General features: G+C 41.3%; 1 protein-coding gene across 1 annotated transcript in view; it reads right to left on the bottom strand.

The window, feature by feature from the left end:
* Positions 1 to 27935, bottom strand: part of LOC115166341 (plexin-D1) — a 106643-nt gene that overhangs the window by 76060 nt on the left and 2648 nt on the right. The window contains exons 2-7 of the mRNA XM_029720251.1: positions 22491 to 22667; positions 18110 to 18241; positions 17331 to 17431; positions 12507 to 12636; positions 11248 to 11425; positions 11028 to 11136 (exon numbers count right to left, since the gene is read on the bottom strand). Coding sequence (XP_029576111.1) covers positions 11028 to 11136; positions 11248 to 11425; positions 12507 to 12636; positions 17331 to 17431; positions 18110 to 18241; positions 22491 to 22667 — 827 coding nt within the window. The remainder of the gene's footprint in view (positions 1 to 11027; positions 11137 to 11247; positions 11426 to 12506; positions 12637 to 17330; positions 17432 to 18109; positions 18242 to 22490; positions 22668 to 27935) is intronic.

The raw sequence follows: 27935 nt of genomic DNA, 5'->3' as shown, positions 1-27935 counted from the left end.
AGTGAGCTGAGATAAGGCGGGGCTTTACCTAGCAGAGACTTGTAGATGACCTGGAGCCAGTGGGTTTGGCGACGAGTATGAAGCGAGGGCCAGCCAACGAGAGCATACAGGTCGCAGTGGTGGGTAGTATATGGGGCTTTGGTGACAAAACGGATGGCACTGTGATAGACTGCATCCAATTTGTTGAGTAGAGTGTTGGAGGCTATTTTGTAAATGACATCGCCAAAGTTGAGGATCGGTAGGATGGTCAGTTTTATGAGGGTATGTTTGGCAGCATGAGTGAAGGATGCTTTGTTGTGAAATAGGAAGCCAATTCTAGATTTAATTTTGGATTGGAGATGCTTAATGTGAGTCTGGAAGGAGAGTTTACACTCTAACCAGACACCTAGGTATTTGTAGTTGTCCACATATTCTAACTCAGAACCGTCCAGAGTAGTGATGCTGGAGGTGGGCAGGTGCGGGCAGTGATTGGTTGAAGAGCATGCATTTAGTTTTACTAGCATTTAAGAGCAGTTGAAGGCCTCGGAAGGTGAGTTGTAGGACATTGAAGCTCGTCTGGAGGTTAGTTAACACAGTGTCGAAAGAAGGGCCAGAGGCATACAGAATGGTGTCGTCTGCGTAGAGGTGGATCAGAGAATCACCGGCAGCAAGAGCGACATCATTGATGCATACAGAGAGAATTGAACCCTGTGGCACCCCCATAGAGACTGCCAGAGGTCCGGACAGTAGGCCCTCTGATTTGACACACTGAACTCTATCAGAGAAGTAGTTGGTGAACCAGGCGAGGCAATCATTTGAGAAACCAAGGCTGTTGAGTCTGTCGATAATAATGTGGTGATTGACAGAGTCGAAAGCCTTGGCCAGGTCGACGAATACGGCTGCACAGTAATGTCTCTTATCGATGACGGTTATGATATCATTTAGGACCTTGAGCGTGGCTGAGGTGCACCCATGACCAGCTCTGAAACCAGATTGCATAGCGGAGTAGGTACGGTGGGATTCGAAATGGTTGGTAATCTGTTTGTTAACTTGACTTTCGAAGACCTTAGAAAGGCAGGGTAGGATAGATATAGGTCTGTAGCAGTTTGGGTCTAGAGTGTCACCTCCTTTGAAGAGGGGGATGACCGCAGCAGCTTTCCAATCTTTGGGAATCTCAGACGATACGAAAGAGAGGTTGAACAGGCTAGTAATAGGGGATGCAACAATTTCAGCAGGTCATTTTAGAAAGAGACAGTCCAGATTGTCTAGCCCGGCAAATTTGTAGGGGTCTAGATTTTGCAGCTCTTTCAGAACATCAGCTATCTGGATTTGGGTGAAGGAGAAATGTCAATTTATTAATCGTCTTTTGCTTAAAAAACTGCTGTCATTTTTGAGTAAGGACGTGAACCTGATTACGCATATAGAAGTAGGACTAGGCTACCTGACCTGTGTGCAAATGTAGGCCTATAAACGTTCCATTTGGGGATGTCTGATAGTATTTCTGATTGGCTTAACTCAGAAGCTGTGCAACTTCTCAAAATATTTTTTCTTCACCTCAAACAGTAAGTAAACAAAGTCAGATTTTTAGAATGACAATAGTTCCTCAAAGTACTTGAACAATATTTCCTCCCTTTTGATAACCACTCGTCATTAAAGGGAAAAAAAGTAATGCTCTGATCCAGTGGAAATACCTGATTACTTCTTACACAAATAGCCTACAGCTGTGTCTGTCCCGAGCTCACTGGCACGGGAAATTCTGAGGGCCCAGAATATTTTATACAATGTTTAAAGTTTTCTAGTGCGAGTTTTGGGTTGACCCAGTTGATAGTTTTATAAAATGTTTCAGACAGGCCCTGAATAGCCAATATGATTTATCAGATATTTATTTTTATTATGATATTTTCTACCTGCAGGCTGCAACGCTTTTATGTGTTGGCTTTATGTCGATTTTTATTACATAGTTGGCAATGACAATAGAAGTTACTTTTAGATTTGTATTATTTTCATTTAGATATAGAATGTAGATTAACCACAGACAATGATTTTGAGATACAAAGACTATTATAAATTAAATAAAACTGTTCCATGAAAATGTGCATATGAAAATCATAACTGGCAGGCAAATTGGTAGAAATGGTAAGATAAATTGGCACTACAAATGGAAAAGGTTGCTGACACCGGGTGTAGCTTATTACCGGCAACTTCAGGAACATAACGGTAGAATCTGCAAAGCAGCGGGAGAAGGAGTGTCGGGAACTTTTTTTTCCTTCTGGTTAGGCTATCTTGATCTCTGGCTCCCTCTTAAGTAATTTGTCATTTGTTGATTGTCCTCATTATTTAATCAAGCAGCGTACTTAAAGCATCAGACAAGTTCAGTAGGCCTACATATAGTTGATTTTATAAAAACACATAGGGTGTGTCTATATAGGCTAAGGAAAACTACAGGTTTTAAAAATGTTGATCAATCGATTGGTCGGAAAAAAAGGCTACTCTTGGTGAACCAAGATTTTTTTAGTCGGGGACAGTCCTTGTAGAAATGTGGAAAAATGTGCTTTAGATGACCCAAAAATTCTGAGGGAGAACCACCTGCCAAGTTATGTCCCCCCCACTTCTAAAACTAAAGTTGCGCCCCTGGGGAGAATATACACATACACTTAGGTTGGAGTCATTAAATCTCGTTTTTCAACCACTCCACACATTTCTTGTTAACAAACTATAGTTTTGTGCATGACACAAGTAATTTTTCTAACAATTGTTTACAGACAGATTATTTCACTTATAATTCACTGTATCACAATTCCAGTGGGTCAGAAGTTTACATGATGAAAGAAATAAAAGCTTAAATAAATCATTCTCTCTACTATTATTCTGACATTTTACATTCTTAAAATAAAGTGGTGATCCTAACTGACCTAAGACAGGGAATTGTTACTAGGATTAAATGTCAGGAATTGTTAAAAACTGAGTTTAAATGTATTTGGCTAAGGTGTATGTAAACTTCCGACTTCAACTGTACATTTTCAAAGGGGGAGAAAGGGACGGTCAGAGGGAGGAATGAGAGACACAGAGGCATAGTGAAAGAAACAAGAGTGACAGTGAAAGAGAGTGAAAAGCGCTTCACCTAGAAACCTCATCGACACAACTCATCCCACCAAAACAGACAGAATCGCCTTTTTTTCAATACAATTTGAATCAAAATCAAATGTCATGGTGAATTTTTTTGTCGATTTCACATTGAATTATCGTTAATTGAAAACTCAGCCAAATGTAAATCACAAATAGACATTGAACTGATGTTTGTGCCCAGTGGGCTGTGAGAGAGCACTCTCAACACACAAACACACCCTTCTGGATACAAACACAGACGCAAGGCCCACAGAACCAAGAAACCAGGCTTCGCTCCAAACACAGAACAAAATAAGCCTGTATCCAGTTACAGTGTGATGGTGAAACTCTAGTGTACACAGACAGCATCTCTCAGTCTAACTTGTCTTTCTGCAATTATTAAAGGTCCAATGCAGCCATTTTTATATCAGAATCAAATCATTTCTGGGTAACAATTAAGTACCTTACTGTGATTGACAATTTGAATTGAAAACAAAAAGGAACAAAAATAGCTAATTAGTAAATAGCAATTTCTCAAGTAAGAATTTATCTAGGACTGTGTGGGAGTGGTCTGAGTAGGGAGGGGAAATTTGAAAATGTGCTGTTATTGGCAGAGAGGTTTAAAACTATCTTTCTTATTGGTCTATTAACAAATTTACCACATGGTGATTTCCCCGTGGAAGGCCAAAACTCCATCCCACCAAAACAAACGGAATCTTCATGCGGTGTTTTCAATCAGCTCTTACACTAAAATGGCATTATCATCATTTTCACAATTTCACAGTATTATTCCAACCTCATAGAGTGGAAATATATATAAAACACAGGAACACACGTTTTGGACAGAACTTTGCCTTGAAGAGAGCAACTTGAAGTGGTTAAAAGTGGATAGAGTATCTGAGGTCTTCAGTTTGCGGCCCTGTGCTCTTCCTGTGAGAATGGCACTTAGCTCATTATCACCTTCAACAATACAGTCTAACTTCACACCTTCAGACCTCACTGGGGCATGCAAAAACCCACACACATACAACTTCCTAACATATCTTCTTTGAGATTTAACGTGTAATGAAAAGTGCTATATAAATTACATCTATTATTATTATTATACACCTGCATACACACAGACAACTCCATTTTCACACCTCTAAACCAATCTGACAAGTGGACCTAATGAACACATTCCAACTGTTTGCTGCTCTGAATGCACAAACATACACATTGTCATTTATACGTACGCACACATACATTATACACATTACACCGTAGGGATGGTGCCAGGTTTACTCCAGATAGGATGCTTGGCATTCAGGCCAAAGAGTTCAAGCTTGGTTTCATCAGACCAGAGAATCTTGTTTTTCATGGTCTAAGAGTCGTTTTGGCAAACTCCAAGCGGGCTATCGTGCTTTTACTGAGGAGTGGCTTCTGTCTGGTCATTCTATCATAAAGGCCTGATTGGTGGAGTTCTGCATAGATGGTTGTCCTTCTGGAAGTTTCTCCCATCTCCACAGAGGAAATCTGGAGCACTTTCAGAGTGACCATCGGGTTCTTGGTCACCTCCCTGACCAAGGCCCTTCTCCACCGATTGCTCAGTTTGGCCGGGCGACCAGTTCTATGAAGTCTTGTTGGTTATTAACTTCTTCCATTTAAGAATGATGAAGTCCACTGTGTTCTCTGAGACCTTCAATGCTGCAGGCATTTTTGGTACCCTTCCCCAAATCTGTGCCTGGACACAATCCTGTATTGGGACTCTATGAACAATTCCTTCGACCTCATGGCTTGGTTTCTGCTCTGACTTGCACTGTCAAATGTGGTACCTTATAGAGACAGGTGTGTACCTTTCCAAATCATATCCAGTCAATTGAATTTACCACAGGTGGACTCCAATTAAGTTGTGGAAACATGTCAAGGATGATCAATAGAAACAGGATGGACCAGAGCTCAACTTCGAGTCTCATAGCAAAGGGTCTGAATACTACAAGTATAATATAAATATAAATATAAAATACTGCAAATAAGGTATTCTGTTTTTATTAAACCTGTTCTTGTTTTGTCATTATGGGGTAAATGTATGTAAAAATGTAGATTGATGACATTTTTATTTATTTAATAAATGTTCTAATACGGCTGTAACGTAACAAAATATTGAAAAAGTCAAAGGGTCTGAATACTTTCTGAAAGCACTGTATATACAGTACCAGTAAATAGTTTAAACACGCCTACTTATTCAAGGGTTTTTCTTTATTTTTTTGTATTTTCTACATTTTAGAATATTTGTGAAGACATCAAAACTATGAGATAATACATATGGAATCATGTAGTAACCAAAAAAGTTTTAAACAAATAAAAATATATTGTAGATTTTAGATTCTTCAAAGTAGCCACCCTTTGCCTTGAAGACAACTTTGCACACTCTTGGCATTCTCTCAACCTGCTTCACCTGGAATGTTTTCCAACAGTCTTGAAGGAGTTCCCACATATGCTGAGCACTTGTTGGCTGCTTTTCCTTCACTCTGTGGTCCAACTCATTCCAAACCATCTCAATTGGGTTGAGGTCGGGTGATTGTGGAGGCCGGGTAATCTGATGCAGCCCTCAATCACTCTCTTTCTTGGTGAAATAGTCCTTACACAGCCTGGAGGTGTGTTGGGTCATTGTCCTGTTGAAAAACAAACGATAGTCCTACTAAACGCAAACCAGATGGGATGGTGTATCATTGCAGAATGCTGTGGTAGCCATGCTGGTTAAGTGTGCCTTGAATTCCAAATAAATCACTGACAGTGTCACCAGCAAAGCACCCCCACACTTCTTCCTCCATGCTTCACGGTGGGAACCACACATGTGGAGATCATCCGTTCACCTACTCGCGTCTCCCACAGACACGGTGGCTGGAACACAAAATCTCACATTTGGACAGACCAAAGGACAGATTTCCACCGGTATAACATCCATTGCTTGTGTTTCTTGGCCCAAACAAGTCTCTTCTTATTATTGGTGTCCTTTAGTAGTGGTTTCTTTGCAGCAATTTGACCATAAAGGCCTGATTCACGCAGTCTCTTTTGAACAATTGATGTTGAGATGTGTCTGTTACTTGAACTCTGCTAAGCATTTATTTGTGCTGCAATTTCTAAGGCTGATAACTCTAATGAACTTATCCTCTGCAGTAGAGGTCACTCAGGATCTTCCATTCCTGTGGTGATCCTCATGAGAGCCAATTTCACCATAGCGTTTTTGCGACTGCACTTGAAGAAACTTTCAAAGAAATGTTCCTGATTGACTGACGTTGATGTCTTAAAGTAAGGATGGCCTGTCGTTTCTCTTTGCTTATTTGAGCTGTTCTTGCCATAATATGGACTAGGTATTTTACCAAATAGGGCCATCTTCTGTATACCACTCCTACCTTGTCACAACACAACTGATTGGCTCAAATGCATTAAGAACGAAAGAAATTCCACAAATTAACTTTTAACAAGGCACACCAGTTAATTGAAACGCATCCCAGGTGACTACCTCATGAATTCAGATGAATTCAGACTACCTGATGGACATTCAGATGTCACAAATGAGCACTGCAGAGCTCTCCCTGTACTATGCCGTGCCTTGAATGTATTACTGTTGATGATATCTGGAAATGTGCATGTACACCCTGGCCCATCGACTGTTGCTAGCCTCAATTCTGACTTGTGCTCTGATATCCGCTACACTAATTTCTGCTCTTGTAAAAGCCTGGGTTTTCTGCACGTTAACACCAAAAGCTTATTACCTAAAATGGATCAATTGAAAGTATGGGTTCACAGCTCCAATCCAGATGTTTTGGTCATTACTGAGACGTGGTTAAGGAAGAGTGTTTTGAATACTGATGTTAACCTTTATTGTTATAACCTTTTTCGGCAAGACAGATCTTCCAAAGGTGGGGGAGTGGCAATCTTTACCAAGGATCACCTTCAGTGCTCGGTTGTCTCCAAGTCTGTCCCCAAACAATTTGATTTGCTGGTTTTAAGCATTACACTTTCAAATAGTTCTTTGTTGACTGTTGCTGGGTGCTATCGTCCTCCATCAGCACCGGCCTGTACCCTACCTGCCCTAAGCTCTCTCCTGGCCCCTTACACTAAGTCTGAATTTGTCCTGCTAGGTGACCTAAACTGGGACATGCTTAAACCACCTGACTAAGTCCTAAAGCAATGAGACTCCCTAAATCTTTCTCAGATTATCACCAATCCCACAAGGTATGACTCCAAACACTCAGAAATGGCTACTCTTCTCGATGTTTTCCTCCCAAATAATCCTGATAGGTATCAGTTTGGTGTTTTCTGTAATGACCTTAGTGATCACTGTTTTACAGCCTGTGTTCATAATGGCTTCTCGGTGAAACGACCTGTCCTAATTTGTCATAGACGCTTGCTAAAAAACTTTAATGAGCAAGCCTTCCTTCATGAACTGGCCTCTGTAAAATGGTATAGAATCAGCTTGATCCCCTCTGTCGAAGACGCTTGGACCTTGGACATTTTTTTAATATTTTCAGTGGTATTGTTAACAAACACGCCACCATAAAGAAAGTGATAATTAAAAACAGGTTCAGCCCCTGGTTCGAATGTGATCTTGCAGAGTTACTCTATCCCAAGAATTGCATTTGGCGAAAGGTTTGGCACACGCATTCTCCGGCTGACCGGCAAATGAGAAATAAGTGCACTCAGGCTATCCGGAACGCCAAAGTTAGTTACTTTAAGGAGCAGTTCTCTCTCTGCTGGTCTAACCCCAATAAGTTCTGGAAAACAGTTAAAGACCTGGAGAATAAACCCTCCTCCTCATAGCTGCCCATGTCCCTTAATGTTGATGATGTGGTTGCTACTGACAAGAAGCACATGGCTGAGCTCTTTAATCACCACTTCATTAAGTCAGGATTCCTATTTGACTCAGCCATTCCTCCTTGCCCATCCAACATTTCCTCATCTCCTACCCCTTCTAATGCGTCTGGGTCAAATGGTTTAGACCCTTTCTTCTTTAAGGTTGCTGCTCCTATCATTGCCAAGCCTATGTCCAACCTTTTTAACGTATCTCTCCTCTCTGGGGAGGTTCCCATTGGTTGGAAGGCAACCACAGTTCAGCCTTTATTTAAAGGAGTTGATCAAGCTGATCCTATCTGTTTATCAAAAGTTTTGGAAAAACTTGTCAATAATCAACTGACTGGCTATCTTGATGTCTATAGTATTCTCTCGGGTATGCAATCTGGTGTCTGCTTATGTTATGCATGTTTAACTGCAACTATAAAGGTCCTCAATGATGTCATCATTGCCCTTGATTCTAAGCAATATTGTGCAGCTATTTTTATTGACTTGGCCAAAGCTTTTGATACGGTAGACCATTCCATTCTTGTGGGCCGGCTAAGGAGTGTTGGTGTCTCTGAGGCGTCTTTGGGCTGGTTTACTAACTACCTCTCTCAAAGTGCAGTGTATAAAGTCAGATAATCTGCTGTCTCAGCCACTGCCTGTCACCAAGGGAGTACCCCAAGGCTCAACCCTAGATCCCACGCTCTTCTCAATTTACATCAAAAACATAGCTCAGGCATTTATATGCAGATGATACATTCTTATACTCAGCCCCCCCCCCCCCCTGGATTTTGTGTTAAATGTTCTACAACAAAGCTTTCTTAGTTTCCAACAAGCTTTCTCTACCCTTAAGCTTGTTCTGAACACCTCCAAAACAAAGGTCATGTGGTTTGGTAAGAAGAATGCCCCTCTTCTCACAGGTGTTATTACAACCTCATACAAGTACTTGGGAGTAGGGCTAGACGGTGCACTGTCCTTCTCTCAGCACATATCAAAGCTGCAGGCTAAAGTTAAATCTAGACTTGGTTTCCTCTATCGTAATCACTCCTCTTTCACCCCAGCTGCCAAACTAACCCTGATTCAGATGACCATCCTACCCATTCTAGATTACGGAGACATAATTTATAGATTGACAGGTAAGGATGCTCTCGAGCGGCTAGATGTTCTTTACCATTCGGCCATTAGATTTGCCACCAATGCTCCTTATAGGACACATCACTGCACTCTATACTCCCCTGTAAAATGGTAATCTCTGTATACCCGTCACAAGACCCACTGGTTGATGCTTATTTATAAAACCCTCTTAGGCCTCCCTCCCCCCTATCTGAGATATCTACTGCAGCCCTCATCCTCCACATACAACACCCGTTCTGCCAGTCACATTCTGTTAAAGGTCCCCAAAGAACACACATCCCTGGGTCGCTCCTCTTTTCAGTTCGCTGCATCTAGCGACTGGAACGAGCTGCAACAAACACTCAAACTGGACAGTTTTATCTCAATCTCTTCATTCAATGACTCAATCATGGACACTCTTACTGAAAGTTGTGGCTGCTTTGTGCGAGTATTGTTGTCTCTACCTTCTTGTCCTTTGGGCTGTTGACTGTGCCCAATAATGTTTTGTTTCCCCTACCATGTTGTGTTGCTACCATGTTGTTGTTATGTTGTGTTGCTACCATGCTGTGTTGTCATGTGTTGCTGCCTTGCTATGTTGTTGTCTTAGGTCTCTCCTTATGTAGTGTTGTCTCTCTTGTTGTGATGTGTGTTTTGTCCTATATTTATATTGCATTTATTTATTTATACATTTTGTTTATCTTTTTAATTTTAATTGTATTAATATATATATATTTTTTTTAATTTGTATTTTTTATCCCAGGCCCCCATCCCCGCAGGAGGCCTTTTGCCTTTTGGTAGGCCGTCATTGTAAATAAGAATTTGTTCTTAACTGACTTGCCTAGTTAAATAAAGATTAAATCGATAAATAAAAAAATAAAAATTAAGCTGGTTAAGAGAATTCCAAGTGTGCAAAGCTGTCATCAAGGACAAGGGTGGCTACTTTGAAGAATCTCAAATATAAATATATTTTGATTTGTTTAACACTTTTTTGGTTACTAAATTATTCCATATGTGTTATTTCATAGTTTTGATGTCTTCACTATTATTCTACAATGTAGAAAAAAGTAAAAATAAAGAAAACTTCTGGAATGAGTAGGTGTGTCCAAACTTTTGACTGGTACTGTATATATAATATTTTTTGTTGTTGTTTCTCTTTAATACTACTAGCCACCTAGACGTTTTATGAAGTTGGCTTTAGCTAGCCCAGATAGGTTCCCAATCTCCGAACCTCATAACTAGCTACCAAGAAGCCATTTCAGGCTATCAATCAAGTTAGAGTAGCTAGCTTATCTAACTATCTTAGCAGGCAAGCAATAACTGCATGTACTGAATAAGACTCACATTCTTTGAAATCTTTTATCCAGATTTGAATAGACATGCAGAGAAGCATACTTAGTTTCTTTAAAAAAAGAACCATCAGTCAGGAGGATACAGGCAGCTCAAGAGGTAGGCTTAGATATGCAGAAAAATAGACATATTTATTTACATAGTATTAATAATAATGATTAGGGCTCTACATTGCAGGAAAAGTCTTTGAAAATTGCAAAATTCTCCAATTTACAGACAGCCATAGGACCACCCCCCACCCATCATCACAGACTTTGTGCCCCCTCAGATTTTTGGGGTGTATACACCCGTCTGCCACCCTTCCGGCCTTGAGCTGCATGTGTGGTGAGAGAATGCCAGTGAGACTATAGATGACATTTGGCCGACATTTGAGTGATGCAAGTGACTTGGCAAAGAACTCTGCTCAGGGACGGGGCTGATTGCGTGCCTCAAATTTCACAGTTATGATCCTGCTATTTAGGTTTCATTTGAGGCAGATTTGTCTTGGTGGATCTGGGGTAAACAGAGACAGTGCAGATTGGAAGTGTGTGTGTCAGCATGTGTGTGTCTTGGGACTGGGTTTAACTTAGGAAGGTCTGGAAATAGTGTTAGTGGTTAAAACTATAAGATGGGCAAACAAGTGTAAAAGAAACCCTAGATGACTCAGACTTGAAAACACTCACGCAGTCTTGGGGTGTATCGCTCCTGTCCTCTCGCAATCATAAATGACGAAGCTCCCGGAAACCACGGATGTGCCGTTCACCTTTATCGCCACGGGAACAGTCAGGTGATCTGGCACAACAACATATAACATGGAAATGTCTCAGCATATGTCAAAATCAGCAGTGATGTCACAGAATGAAATCAAACTAGTGTTCTACCAGTAGTATAAGTAACCCTTACCTCTGCCAGGGGGGATGTTGGGGTACCTCTCCCGAGGCAGTAGGGGGCAGGTCTGAATCTGGGCTGGGCCATAGTCCAGGTGCACCGTGGCTGCCGTGGCAACGCCCAATCCATAGTCACATTCCACCCGCGAACCAACTAGATCAGGGACGCTGCCGTTTATCAGAATCCCCACATCCTGGTGGAGAGAAAGAAATGTTTGGGGGGTGGAGGCAAGTAGAGAGAGGGAGAGAGAAATCTTCATGTCTCCAAAAGACAGATGGCATAGTAAACTTGCATCCAAACATACTGTTGCGTGACGAGAGACATGAGTGATCTACACTGGGATCACAACACTGGGGAACATCACACTTCATTGTCTGTCAATCTCACTGATCTCATTTCAATATGTGGGAGAAAAACAGAGGGGGAGGAAGAGGGGGAAACAAGGGGGGGTGAAGAGTGAGAGCGACAGACGAAGAGGAAGATGACATAGCTGTAGATATAGTTGTTGGAGAGGCCAGTGACATATGGTAACATGCTACAATGAACACTCTATTGTCTTTGGAATTGATCACTTCCTGGCTGTGGCGCTGACTTCCTCTTTCCTGCTTGCTGCTTCCTGTTTGGGGAGACGGCAGTGGGCCCAGCTTCCTGTGGTCCTGAGTGATGACTTGGGATTGGACAGCTGCTGGAGCTATCACAGCCAACCGGACCTACATACTCCACACAATGCTGTGTCTGACCCTCATAATGTACCTACTGTACACACAGAACCAGTCAAAAGTTTGGACACACCTACTTATTCAAGGGTTTTCTTTATTTTTTACTATTTTCTACATTGTAGAATAATAGTGAAGACATCAACACTATGAAATAACACATATGGAATCATGTAGTAAACAAAACAGTATTAAACAAATCAAAATATATTTAATATTTTTGATTCTTTAAAGCTGGTTGAGAATGCCACGAGTGTGGCTACTTTGAAGAATCTCAAATATAAAATATATTTTAATTTGTTTAACACTATTTTGGTTACTACATGATTTCATGTGTTATTTAATAGTTTTGATGTAAAATAGTAAAAGCAGTAAAAAATAAAGAAAAACACTTGAATGAGTAGGTGTGTCCAAACTTTTGACTGGTAATGCACACTTGAGAAATATTATAAAAGTAACAACTCGATTCTTAAAAGAATAACTTGGTACTTCACATGATTCACTTAACAATATGTTTGAACTTACACATAAAAACAGTTATGATGTAATGTATGGTACCTTGATGTCAGTGGACAGGCTGATCTCTGGGGGGGTGAGGGTCATGGAGGGGCACTGCTGGGGACCTTCGCCCATCCCGATCCAGGAGCGCGCCAGAGGCCCCCAGGCACACTCCCTCTGGATGGAACACCTGCACATGGGGCACATATAAAGACATTGTGTACATGAGTAAATACGTTTAAATTGCAGCCAATTTTTCTAGTAATTTATGTTCATAAACTTATAATATATTTCATAGTGAGCTCCCACTCGGTGCAGATGTCAATTCAACGTCTATTCCACATTGGTCAACGTAATTTCATTGAAAATTCGTGGAAACAGCATTGATTCAACAAGTGTGTGCCCAGTGGGATAACACATAATGAAAGTTATTCATAGCCAAACTACTGTCTAGCAGAGCTTCTAAAATGAGCTCCCAGCTTCCTCTATGGACCTAGTAGCAACAGAGCTTCACATTGCAAACTCTGTTTACTCAGTGTTTTCACTACATCTGCTCTCCTCTCATTGCAGAGAGCGGACATATTTTGTTATTTCTGTCCTCATTAAATGTCAATGTAGCATTTAGTGGGCTGGTTGGTTTCCCATAGAGTTGCGTATCAGACTCATCTCATTGTGTCACATGAGATGTCTGGGCTGTCAGTCAGTCAGGTCAACACACACAACACACTGTTTGACTTGGTGTCAAACATGTTCCCATCACAACCTAAACCCTCCGGCATCAGGATCAAAGGCCATTTAATTCAATTAAGGAGCTACCAGGCCATGTCATTCGTGTGTGTGTGTGTGTGTGTGTGTGTGTGTGTGTGCGTGCGTGCGTGCGTGCGTGTGTGCGTGAGTGCTTCTGTGTACATCTGTGCATATGTATGAGAGACAGACTGTGAGAAAGTGGGAGCTTATCGAGCAGGGTGGGCTCATATTATGACTACTGTTTCACTAATAAACTTCACCAGTCCCTAAGCACAGAGCACAGCTAGTACTCCTGCAGTGCATTATCAAACAAGGACACAATGACCTTAAACTATAGATAAACTAGACTGGAGCAGCCACAAGCAGTAGAACAGCAGTTAGAAGTTCTAATCACCATGTAATGACTTTGGCACCCATACTTTCCTTTGACACTTTAACAAGTCTGTTCTAAAATGGGTGTGTGTGAGCGAACGAGTGGATGTGTGTATGCATTTAAATGTGCATCTGTGTGTGTGTGTGTGTGTGTGTGTGTGTGTGTGTGTGTGTGTGTATCGCTGCGTGCGTGAGTGAATGTCCAGATTTTAGTCCTACTGGCGCTAAGGGACCAGGAAGGATCATGAGGTCAGCTACTCTTCTAAGAATAGAATAGAATGGCTCTACAATCCCACAAAAATCCCCTACACACACACGAACAAACACACACAACAACCTCAAACACATAAAACACAAGCAGTTTTGACAAACTTAATAGCCTCTCTGGAACACACAAACACCTAAAACAAAAACACAGCACACATGGAAGCCTAAAGAAACGAACAAACACACATAAACAATATTTAAACACACACACACACACACACACACACACACACACACACACACACACACACACACACACAAGCTATGATGCTGAGCAGGAAAGTCAGACAGTAACTCAGTGACCAGTGAGTCATTCACCTCTGTCTAACCCAGTGTGGCATCAGAATGGACTTTCTTACTTCCCTTTCTAAAGAGTAAGGGCTCTATTTTAACAAACCTAACTCAATGGTAAATCTACGTGCAGGCGGTAACGCTATAGGTTCAGGGGTGTGTCAGAAATATTTTAGCTATTTTCACTTTCAAAATTATCAACACACTTGCTGGCATTGGAGCGAAAGGGCTGGGTTTGGATGTGTGTAAATCTTGCTTAATGCAATTTACAATTTACATTCTAATAAATTTGTCAGTAAGCAAGATTTACACACATCCAAACTTTTCACAGTATGGACCAAGATCCAATATAAATAGAAAGGGAGGATGTTATACTGCTCCCAAATAGGCCTGTGCTTTATGAACATAATCGGAACCATTTTACAGATCAGATCGCAATTCACAAACCTCCAGAAGTTGTATTGCAAGCGCGCCACGGATGTTGTCACCATAAAACCAGGAAGGTCAATCATTCTAATACATTCGGTTGTAATAAAATTCAATGAAGAACAACTTCTTTTTTTAACAACAACAATAAATACATTTAAAATGTAATGATATCATAAAATCGCCAGGATTAAAAAGACACGCATTGCTGTTGAACCAGCCTTCGTTATAGTTGGCCTAAGGGAGGGATTTTGAACATATGAAACAGAAAACAAGCTATTTTCACAGGTTACAGATAACTTCTAAATACAAGGTTCACCAGTATTCACTAGGTTCTCATCTCTCGTTTCATGATGGTTAAAATAATGTGGGCTTGTCTACAATACATAGATAGAAAAGGAACGTCAGCTCACTATTTTACTCCTCTCTAACTTGATATTTTAATAAAGCTTTGGTGATTAAGATGTATTTCCAAGCTGTCTCAAGAGCCAAACCCTTTATGCAGATAAAAAAATCATTAATTGAGAGGAGGGGAGGCTATGCTTGGTTTTTGATAAAATAAAATGAAATGGGACAAAATATTAGTTTTTTAATGTTTCTAGACTTCTCTTGTTCCATGCGCATATGGGCAGTGTGCATCACGGCTGGATAGGCCACGTTTTCGCTGTCGAAATTAATGCCATAACCAACTGCATTACCGTTAAAACCATCTTTTGGTTGGTCTTAAATATTCCTATCAGCGCTGCCTGAAATTAGCACTTTGCATCATATTTTTAAGGACACACCTCACATATTTCCACCCTGCCCATCTGAGTGCAAGTAAGCTGATAAAAGACAGGTGAATTGCCAAACCAAATGCCAGGGCGGCAGTTTTTACATGACAAAATTGCAAACTAATGTGCGTTTGATACTAACGCAGCCTTAACGGCAGTTGAAAATAGAGCCTAAATGTTAACGCCAGGGGCTGCTCAGGAAAAGTTCTCACTGTTTTGAAATTGTTTTTAAAAATCGATTCACACCTTCTCTGTCAACTCTACCACACTCACAGTGATCATGGTGTACATAAGTAGATACAAAAACAACTCCCTCTCTCAAATACACCCACATCAGCAGCCTGTCATCACCTGTCAACTACTTTGCTAAAGCAGGCATGTTTTAAAAGGTAACACGCTACTCCTTACAGTTTTTGTATAGCTTTAGTGCAATTTCACAAGTATGAAAGAAGATTCTTTAGTGATGAGATAATCCTCCAGCACCCATTATGTTTGAGTGTGTGTGTGTCAGAGAGGTGACGGAGAGGACCCTCCACCCCCAGACACTGACCCCCGATGCCCTGAGAGCAGCCCCCCTTCCTGGGTAAATCTGCCCTCCAGGCCTGGAACATACCACCAGCAGCAGTCCAGAGTGAGCGCCCAAACACACCACTACACACACGCTCATCAGTTCAGTACCCAGCCCAGGACTCTCACACAAGCGTGCACACACACACACACACACACACACACACACACACACACACACACACACACACACACACACACACACACACACACACACGCACACATACAAAAAGACACATAGAAAAGCGCACACACACACACTCAGACATACTCAGAGACACATCTGCATGCACACACAAACACAGGCACAAAGTCACACAGACATGCGCCCAGATACACACTTTGACATTTTCTTGTCAAAGGAGCCAGTGTGCACTCTCCCTCCCACCACCATTATCATCACAATCAACAGGCTTGTGTGTAGGTAGAGAGAGCCAGTGTGCACTCTCCCTCCCACCACCATTATCATCACAATCAACAGGCTTGTGTAGAGGCAGAGAGAGCCAGTGTGCACTCTCCCTCCCACCACCATTATCATCACAATCAACAGGCTTGTGTAGAGGCAGAGAGAGCCAGTGTGCACTCTCCCTCCCACCACCATTATCATCACAATCAACAGGCTTGTGTAGAGGTAGAGAGAGCCAGTGTGCACTCTCCCTCCCACCACCATTATCATCACAGTCAACAGGCTTGTGTAGAGGCAGAGAGAGAGAGACGGGGAAGAACAACAAGGGAAGAAGACAGAGCCCAAAGAGACAACGAGAGGAGAAGGATGACTAGAGCCAGATAGAGAATGAGAGCAAATGAGACAAAAAGAAAATAGTAACTAAATAAAAAAGGAATGTCAGACATGGAGTGAGAGAGATAAATAGGAGATATATAAATAAAGAGAGGTGTGAGTGAGATTAAAGAGTCTGTTACATTAATCAAACACCAGTCTCTCTCTCTCCCTCCCTTCCTCACTCCCTCACTCCCCGCCATGTTAGCCGTGCCAGAGCCCCAGTCAGCCAGCGCAGCCCAGCACATCACTAACCCTCATCTCATCTGTTGATCTGCTTTTATCACCCAGCCATAACCAACACAGCCCTCAGACACAGAGATATAGAGCGAGAGATACAGACAGAGAGACAGAGAGAGAAAGACCCACATCCCAGACAGACCCACATTCATAATACTATACTCTCACTCCTTTCACAGCTATTACCATAAAACTCTACTTCAACACCACTTCTTACAGTAATCTTACAGTAAACTACACTGTCACTCCTCACTAAACTCCTCACCCCTCTAACATCAATCATCAGCTCTCTCACAGTCCCTCTTCTCTCAATCTCCTAAAAGTCCTTATATCACTAATATAACATGTTATACCATTAAACCACTGCACCTTACTAAACTGAGGATTGATTGGTTGGTTTACATGGGTGGCCGTGGTTCTTACCTGCTCTCCAGTGTGCACCAGCCACAGTGTGCATCGCCGGCCCCCAGACAGTCACTGCATGTTCTGTACTGGCTACATGTGGCTACCTTTACCCTCAGGAGCTATTGACAGAAGCACACATACAGACACTCAAAACACTGTACATAATACAGTATATTATTCACACCTCCTTATCATTTTTGCATGTTTTGTGCATTTACACACTGTCATACACACTGACCACACATGGTTAGGTCTTATCATGTTTATTAAGCATAACTTGTCGCCTGGCTTTCACACACATGCAAGGTGTCTTTCTCACTCTTTGTCTAATATATTATCATGTTGAATAGGTACATATTTCTCTGTTTAGAGGAAGGACATTCATTCTCTCACACCAATTTTTCCGGTTGCAGCCCCACTTCCACAAACAGTTTGCACGGTTGACTCATAACCTTTGTGCATTATTTAACATACAACACTTTTAGACAAGGTGCCACCACATTCTCCTAAAACATCTGACAAGGCCATGCATTGTTATCTCTCTAAATTGTTATCTCTGAATGTATTTATCTGATGTGAAGTGAAGGGATATAATATCACTTATTCAGAAACTTGTAATAACTGCTAAATAACATCTGTTTTTCGTAAAAAATATGACTACTCACTAGGCAAAACCAGGAAAATGCATAAACGAAAGGCATGTCAAACAAACAAACTAAACCAATGCCATTGTCAGTGAGAACATGAATAAGTCTGAGTCTAGTTGATGGATGAAAGTATTGATCCCACAGCCTTACATGGTGAGAGGTCATAAGGTAGAGGTAGTTCCTGTCTATGGGGTCAAAGGTCATAATGTGGTGCACTGATTCGCCGCCTGGTAGCTTCAGAGCCCACTGATTGGCCACGGTCAGGTTCTTCAGGAGGGTCAGCTGTGGGAGACAGGCAGAGTGCTTAGTACACACAAAGACACGTAACAAGTTAGGTAACAATTTAGGTCATGATTACCAGTGATTCTAGTTTTTTATTTGATGGATTTCATTCATACTATATAAACCTTGTGTTTATACATGTAATATTTACACAAAGGCACACTACTTGGCGGTGCTGATGTGCAGTAGGCTACTTCTTTGAGTTAAGCAGATTCATTACCTTGGCCATCTCACAGTTTCACTGGGGTGTGATTTAGGGGTTATGCAACCAGGCACTTCGGTCCACTCCAACACAACTCACCCTCGATACTTTGAAAATACTAAAATTATATTAAGTCCTTTAACAAAAGCACTTCTTGAGAAAAGGCACAGTGTAAGATGTACACAAGAGTACACACAATTCTTTACAAAAAGTATAAAGTCTTTGGAATCTTGCTCTTACACACTCACATACACACAGTGATCCATAGACCACAGAAAAATAAATGCTAAGGCTGTGACTTGATGTCACACAGACAGTGAGAAAGCTTCTTGTTGAGAATTGTTGTGGTTTCTGTCTCAGCTCTATGGACATCCTGCGGAAACCAGACAGAGATTGTTCTGGTGACAGTCCCGGACTCGGCTGCTTCTCTAGTGACCAATCACAACACAACCCACGAACACACACACACACATATGCATGAGCACTAGCACAAACTTTCACACACAAACACCTATAAAAACAGGCACGTGCACACACACACACACACACACACACACGCCAATAAAGATCAAACATACAGGGTCACAATAGAGCCCCCCAATAGCCCACACCTGGACAGATAGCAGGGAGCTGTGAAGAGGTGGAGATGAGTTGGGTACAGCCAGGTCAAACAACAAAACACCTGCTGTATACTGGCAGGTCACTCACTGCCTCTCTCTCTCCTCTGTCTGTCTGCCACAACATGAAAGACTCTATTCAACTCAGGAGTACTCAGCTGCTCCAAGCGCTCTCTCTATGAGCGTGTGTGTGTGGGGGGGGATAGAGTGTGTGTTTGTTGACGATATAATCAAAGGACCCTTTTTTATGGTTGAGATAGTGGACTGAGAGACAGAGAGGGAGAGGGACAATGAAAGACAAACTGAGATGGGAGGAGGTGGCGAGAGAGGGAAATAAACGAGAGACAGAGAAAGAGAGAGGGAGTGAAAGAGAGACAGAGAGACAGACAGAGTAAAATAGAGAGACAGTGCTGCTGTAGTGAGAGACTTGGTTAAAAATGTCTGTAATTACTTCATTGAGGGTCTCCCACCCCCAGTAGCAGAGGCCTAACTCAATCTCTACCCCTGTTCCCATGTACTCTACTACTCCGCCTGAGCCAAGCTCACAGACAGAATCACATTACACACACTAACAGCAGCATTACCCTCTGTTACAGTGCTGCCCCCAGGACAAACACAAACACACAAATGTGTACACGCACACACCCACACACAGCATAAAACACACAGACCTCCTGTTTTGAGCATGAACACATGCGTCATACATATATGCCACATGCAACACACTCCATATTAACACACACATGCACTTGCACACACACACCAGGGTTTCCTTTAGGAAAATGCGGCGCAGGCAGCATTTGAGAAAAGTACCGGACACATACGCATTGGGTGTGTACCCTGATTAGGGCGTCCACCCACGGTGCTCAGAATGACAGAAATTCTGATGCACACTTTGAAGATGTTAGAATCCACATTTACTGTTCCTCAGCCAACAAGACGAGTAACCAACAGCAACATCACTAGCCTATATCAATCTACTCTCCCACATAGTAGAAAAGTTGACCTATTCTATTTCTCAGCTTGTTGAGAAAGAAATAGCCTATTCCAAACAGACTCTGGGACAGTTTGGGATGATAGATCCCAAATTCATATAACTAATAAAACAAGTTAAAAAGCATTGAGGCTGATGCAACAGATCAGAACTTTTAGTTGAAAATGTTGATAAATGATTATTTCTTCACATTATAAGCGCAGCAATTCGCACAAGGCAGTAGACTACGCATGAATGTTCGTTCCATAGTGCAACTAGAGGGAAAGCACCACTGTCAAAAGCAAACCGCACATGCGAGCGGTTTCATGTGACAGAGATGAAAATATCTGTTTGAATTTAGAAAGAGAGGAGATCTAATAGGAAAGATCTAGCATGGGTTGCTATAACTAGGATTGTGCCTTTTGCTACTAGACAACGAAAGAAAAAATATATAAAATAATTGCCTACAAGGATATGGTCTAATGTTGGCTAGGCTACTTTGAAGCAAGGTACGACATGCCTCATAATATGTAGTGAAACGTTCACGTTTCAAACAATGAAGTAAAAGTTTTCAAAATGCACATTGCAAAGTGATGTGTGACGCGTTGATGAACCCTGCTGATGAACCCTGCTGATGAACCCTGCTGATGAAGCCTGCTGATGAAGCCTGCTGATGAAGCCTGCTGATGAACCCTGCTGATGAAGCCTGCTGATGAAGCCTGCTGATGAAGCCTGCTGATGAAGCTTGCTGATGAAGCCTACTGATGAAGCCTGCTGATGAAGCCTGCTGATGAAGCCTGCTGATGAAGCCTGCTGATGAACCCTGCTGATGAAGCCTGCAGATGAAGCCTGCTGATGAAGCCTGCTGATGAAGCCTGCTGATGAACCCTGCTGATGAAGCCTGCAGATGAACCCTGCTGATGAAGCCTGCTGATGAAGCCTGCTGATGAACCCTGCTGATGAACCCTGCTGATGAAGCCTGCTGATGAAGCCTGCTGATGAAGCCTGCTGATGAACCCTGCAGATGAAGCCTGCAGATGAAGCCTGCTGATGAACCCTGCTGATGAACCCTGCTGATGAACCCTGCTGATGAAGCCTGCTGATGAAGCCTGCTGATGAAGCCTGCTGATGAAGCCTGCTGATGAACCCTGCTGATGAAGCCTGCAGATGAAGCCTGCTGATGAACCCTACTGATGAAGCCTGCAGATGAAGCCTGCTGATGAAGCCTGCTGATGAAGCCTGCCTTCCTTTGTCTTCCATTTGCTGTTTGAGATGCTGTAACAGCAGCAGGCTCTGTATCTGTATGCTGTATGGCATGATAAAGAAGATACATAACGAATATAGCCTAGCCTACTGTACACACCCGCCAATTTACTTCCACTAAATTATGCAAATGAATCTATAGACCGATAAGCATGACCAGTCAAAAGTATTTCCAACAACTGGTATTTCCATCAATGAATAAGCTAAAAAGCATTATTTCGCAATGGGATTTGTTCTTCTTCTCCCGGATAATTGGCAGGGTCAATTTTATTTATCAGCTTTTCAAATGTTTTATCTGTAAAAAACCCCAGCTATTACCGGCTAAGGAAAACCCTGGTGGGTGAAGCTTCAGGTTAAAGATAAAGTGATGAACTATGAATCCACCTCAGCCATTGTGAATGAAAAAGTAATTTTTTTATGTGTCCAGATGTGGTCACGGGGGGGGGGGGGGGGGGGGCATGAGGTATTGCCCTTTCATATATATTTTTTTGTGTGCATTAAACTTCAGAAATATGTTGCTGGATGATGTCTTGTTTTAGGCCTCCTAAAAGAGGTTTCTGTTAGCTTTTTTATGTTTATGCCAGAGGTATGGTGGTGGTTAAGGTGGTTTGTGTGTGTGCGTGCGTGTGCGTGCGTGTGTGTGTGTGTGTGTGTCCAAATTGTCTGGCCTAATTGTATATTTAGGTTTTGGATGTGTTTTGGGTTGTCTGCCTATGTCCTTACGCCACTGAGTAAAAGTGGTTTGGTGTTTACCCAATGTGCATACCCCATACCCCATGATTATGTGCTCTGTGTGTTCTCACAGCATGTGTGTTTATGTCTGTCTGTGTGTGTGTGTGTGTGTGTGTGTGTGTTTGCTTGTGCGCGAGTGTGTGAGCGCGACACCCACATAAAACAAATGTTCTCTCAACTCTGTACACTTTTCCTCACCCTGCTCAGATGTGAACTTTCATTTTTACAGTTCCTTGCATTTTAAAGCACCCTTTTAGACCTACAGTAATTCTACGTTATTTTCTCATGTTAGCAATGTCTCATCTTTATTCATTACCTTTTAAATTCACTTTTCCCTGCAGTTCAATCTATTGTAATTTACACCTTACACTTCTCTGATAACATCTAAAACTGCTCTCTCTTCTTGGTAAATGTGACTATTCCTGAAAGAAAAATGGATGTCAATAAAGCAGTTCCTCTGACCTTACGCAGTCGTCCGGTGCTGGTTCCCAGAAACACCACAGTGTGGTGATGTACGTCATCCACGGCAACAGAGCTGAGGCCCAGGGACTCAAACAGGGGTGTGGCCCTCAAGGGCCTTTGTAGGGCCAGTGGGTGCTGCAGGTGGGCTGCTCCACAGTCCAGCTGCTCCGGTTGCAACTGACAGATGGATATAGAGAGACAAATAGCCAATGATCAAACTTTGAGTCAGTTTAAAATATCTCAATAAACAGGAAGAGAGACAGGCAGGCAATTATGATAAAAAATATATATTTTTTGGATAAAAGAATATCAATTACGGGTCAACATCTAAATATTGCTCTCAGCATTGTTCAAAATTCTTATATTCGTGAGTATATATGTGTATATATAAATCATTGGTTCTAATCGCGAATGCATTTTGCGAACAAGTAGAATCATAAACAGTGGTTTGTTTGTTATGTTCGCCTGCGTCCACTGGATTTTCCTCACGGATTTGCCTTTTGATCATTACATTCACCACTCTCTCAAACGTCTAACTCCGCCCTCTCGTGGCACAGGGTTTGATACGTGAAACGAATTGCCCCAGCTGAGAGTCGGCTCAAGTAGGGAACTAGAGACGCTGTTGATAGTGTGTTTGCAAGATGCCGAACAAAAGGCAATTTTAAAACCGTTCCTTTCCCAGACATCCCCCAAACAAACATACACTGACTCTGGTAAATAGTCACTTAGATATGTTAGTTAGTCAGGTGGCTAGCTGACAGCAGAGACTTCTATTGCAGTAACGTTGAAGGGCTCTGGCTAGTAGGCCTATTACCTAGCCAGCTAGAAGGATGAAGTAAGAAGCTAACGCTAAGTGGAGATGCCTCAACAGGAGCAGAAAGAGGCTACTGAGTTCTCATAATAACGTTGCTCTACAGACTAGGCTACTAAGTTCTCATAATAACATTGCTCTACAGACTAGGCTACTAAGTTCTCATAATAACGTTGCTCTAAAGACTAGGCTATTAAGTTCTCATAATAACGTTGCTCTACAGACTAGGCTACTAAGTCTCATAATAACGTTGCTCTACAGACTAGGCTACTAAGTCTCATAATAACGTTGCTCTAAAGACTAGGCTATTAAGTTCTCATAATAACATTGCTCTACAGACTAGGCTACTAAGTTCTCATAATAACGTTGCTCTACAGACTAGGCTACTAAGTTCTCATAATAACGTTGCTCTACAGACTAGGCTACTAAGTTCTCATAATAACGTTGCTCTACAGACTAGGCTACTAAGTTCTCATAATAACGTTGCTCTACAGACTAGGCTACTAAGTTCTCATAATAACGTTGCTCTACAGACTAGGCTACTAAGTTCTCATAATAACGTTGCTCTACAGACTAGGCTACTAAGTTCTCATAATAACGTTGCTCTACAGACTAGGCTACTAAGTTCTCATAATAACGTTGCTCTACAGACTAGGCTACTAAGTTCTCATAATAACGTTGCTCTACAGACTAGGCTACTAAGTTCTCATAATAACGTTCCTCTACAGACTAGGCTACTAAGTTCTCATAATAACATTGCTCTACAGACTAGGCTACTAAGTTCTCATAATAACATTGCTCTACAGACTAGGCTACTAAGTTCTCATAATAACGTTGCTCTACAGACTAGGCTACTAAGTTCTCATAATAACATTGCTCTACAGACTAGGCTACTAAGTTCTCATAATAACATTGCTCTACAGACTAGGCTACTAAGTTCTCATAATAACATTGCTCTACAGACTAGGCTACTAAGTTCTCATAATAACGTTGCTCTACAGACTAGGCTACTAAGTTCTCATAATAACGTTGCTCTACAGACTAGGCTACTAAGTTCTCATAATAACATTGCTCTACAGACTAGGCTACTAAGTTCTCATAATAACGTTGCTCTACAGACTAGGCTACTAAGTTCTCATAATAACATTGCTCTACAGACTAGGCTACTAAGTTCTCATAATAACGTTGCTCTACAGACTAGGCTACTAAGTTCTCATAATAACATTGCTCTACAGACTAGGCTACTAAGTTCTCATAATAACGTTGCTCTACAGACTAGGCTACTAAGTTCTCATAATAACATTGCTCTACAGACTAGGCTACTAAGTTCTCATAATAACATTGCTCTAAAGACTAGGCTACTAAGTTCTCATAATAACATTGCTCTACAGACTAGGCTACTAAGTTCTCATAATAACGTTGCTCTACAGACTAGGCTACTAAGTTCTCATAATAACGTTGCTCTACAGACTAGGCTACTAAGTTCTCATAATAACGTTGCTCTACAGACTAGGCTACTAAGTTCTCATAATAACATTGCTCTACAGACTAGGCTACTGAGTTCTCATAATAACATTGCTCTACAGACTAGGCTACTAAGTCTCATAATAACGTTGCTTTACAGACTAGGCTACTAAGTTCTCATAATAATGTTGCTCTACAGACTAGGCTACTAAGTCTCATAATAACGTTGCTTTACAGACTAGGCTACTAAGTTCTCATAATAACATTGCTCTACAGACTAGGCTACTAAGTTCTCATAATAACATTGCTCTACAGACTAGGCTACTAAGTCTCATAATAACGTTGCTCTACAGACTAGGCTACTAAGTTCTCATAATAACGTTGCTCTACAGACTAGGCTACTAAGTTCTCATAATAACGTTGCTTTACAGACTAGGCTACTAAGTTCTCATAATAATATTGCTCTACAGACTAGGCTACTAAGTTCTCATAATAACGTTGCTCTACAGACTAGGCTACTAAGTTCTCATAATAATGTTGCTCTACAGACTAGGCTACTAAGTTCTCATAATAACGTTGCTTTACAGACTAGGCTACTAAGTTCTCATAATAACGTTGCTTTACAGACTAGGCTACTAAGTTCTCATAATAACATTGCTCTACAGACTAGGCTACTAAGTTCTCATAATAACGTTGCTTTACAGACTAGGCTACTAAGTTCTCATAATAACATTGCTCTACAGACTAGGCTACTAAGTCTCATAATAACGTTGCTTTACAGACTAGGCTACTAAGTTCTCATAATAACATTGCTCTACAGACTAGGCTACTAAGTCTCATAATAACGTTGCTTTACAGACTAGGCTACTAAGTTCTCATAATAACGTTGCTCTACAGACTAGGCTACTAAGTTCTCATAATAACATTGCTCTACAGACTAGGCTACTAAGTTCTCATAATAACATTGCTCTACAGACTAGGCTACTAAGTCTCATAATAACGTTGCTTTACAGACTAGGCTACTAAGTTCTCATAATAATGTTGCTCTACAGACTAGGCTACTAAGTCTCATAATAACGTTGCTTTACAGACTAGGCTACTAAGTTCTCATAATAACATTGCTCTACAGACTAGGCTACTAAGTTCTCATAATAACATTGCTCTACAGACTAGGCTACTAAGTTCTCATAATAACGTTGCTTTACAGACTAGGCTACTAAGTTCTCATAATAACATTGCTCTACAGACTAGGCTACTAAGTCTCATAATAACGTTGCTTTACAGACTAGGCTACTAAGTTCTCATAATAACGTTGCTCTACAGACTAGGCTACTAAGTTCTCATAATAACGTTGCTTTACAGACTAGGCTACTAAGTTCTCATAATAATATTGCTCTACAGACTAGGCTACTAAGTTCTCATAATAACGTTGCTCTACAGACTAGGCTACTAAGTTCTCATAATAACGTTGCTCTACAGACTAGGCTACTAAGTTCTCATAATAACGTTGCTTTACAGACTAGGCTACTAAGTTCTCATAATAACGTTGCTTTACAGACTAGGCTACTAAGTTCTCATAATAACATTGCTCTACAGACTAGGCTACTAAGTTCTCATAATAACGTTGCTTTACAGACTAGGCTACTAAGTTCTCATAATAACATTGCTCTACAGACTAGGCTACTAAGTCTCATAATAACGTTGCTTTACAGACTAGGCTACTAAGTTCTCATAATAACATTGCTCTACAGACTAGGCTACTAAGTCTCATAATAACGTTGCTTTACAGACTAGGCTACTAAGTTCTCATAATAACGTTGCTTTACAGACTAGGCTACTGAGAAAGAAAGTGATGTGGCGCTCAGTGTTGAGGCTGAGGCAGGCTTCAATGCATGCTGGAGGAAGAGACAGAAAGAGAGAGGAAGCAAACAGAGAGAGAGGTTAGTACAGTGGGTTCATATTAGTTTGTAGCCCAAAATAGTTTGGACACTACAGACAGAAGTTGGCACATCTGCAGTACCGACTTCAGACGGGCAAAACAGAGACCCCCCCCGTGCTCCTGAGAGTCTCATCTTTCCATAGAGTGGTCATATTAGTTAGTAGGCCATTTGGACAATACAAAGGTTTTGTGGGAAGACTGATTTTCGGGATGTCTCCTGGTCTGACAAACAGCGCAGTAGCTCTGCCACTTTCCAACACAGATGTGGTGGATTGAGACACAGCCCATGCCAACAAAATAAAAAATCTGTAGCTTAACCTGACGTATTTTGATGGGGATTTTTGTATTATGTTAATTCAATTTACAAACAGGTGAGTCATTTAAGCAATAATACATGAGAGGCCATGTGTTATGACATTTTTATCATGGCTGTGATGTGGCCATAGCCACAAGACGAAGACTCTTAAGGATTTTGAAACCAAATGAAGTGGGTTAAGATGGTGTCTCATAGAGACAGAACATACTCCAGGAAGTGACGAGTTTTGGCTAAGTGCTGCCCCCTCTTATTGAGTAACTGAAGTTGAAGGCTGACAGCTTCTTCTGTGTGCGATTTTAAAATAATCAGTTCAAGGACATAGATCTGGTGTATTAAAAGTAATTATTTGCAGCATGATTGTCTTCTAAAAAATCTTTGCACAAAGTTGCCATTTTTCCATTCACTATAATGGGGGAATCCTGTTTTTTGCTAACAATGCCTGCAGTACCGAGGTTGGCCTTGAACTCATATGGCTTCAATGAGAGGGGGAGGTCGTTCTCCACTGGTTTTAACACTGTTGGGTGGAAAGCCTTATTTGCATATTTATTTCCCAGGGTGCCTTTCGAGGGAATTTTAGAGGTACCAGTACCACCAATGACTGTGTTTGTTAATGACAGAGACATGATTGTTGCATTCGATCCCTGTTAATCATAAAATATTCACTTGGTGAAGATTGTATCATAAAGTCAAGATTATTTATAACAGTACATTTTTTGACAATACCATACTCTGACAGCCTAGTTTTATACTAACACAATGGTCTGAAACTCCTGTATAGGCATGTCATATTATTCTGGCTTGCAAAGTGTTATTTAAATTGGAATCCAGCCAGTTAGGATAGCTAACAATTGGAACTTTTAATCACACACAACTGCAGTTAGAATGACTACCAAGGTGGGAAGATTGCTAAATGAG

Source organism: Salmo trutta, chromosome 28 (genome assembly GCF_901001165.1).
Source record: "Salmo trutta chromosome 28, fSalTru1.1, whole genome shotgun sequence".
Classification (NCBI taxonomy): Eukaryota; Metazoa; Chordata; class Actinopteri; order Salmoniformes; family Salmonidae; genus Salmo; species Salmo trutta.
The sequence above is the reverse complement of the archived record's forward strand: the minus strand, read 5'-3'. Positions and strand labels throughout refer to the sequence as shown.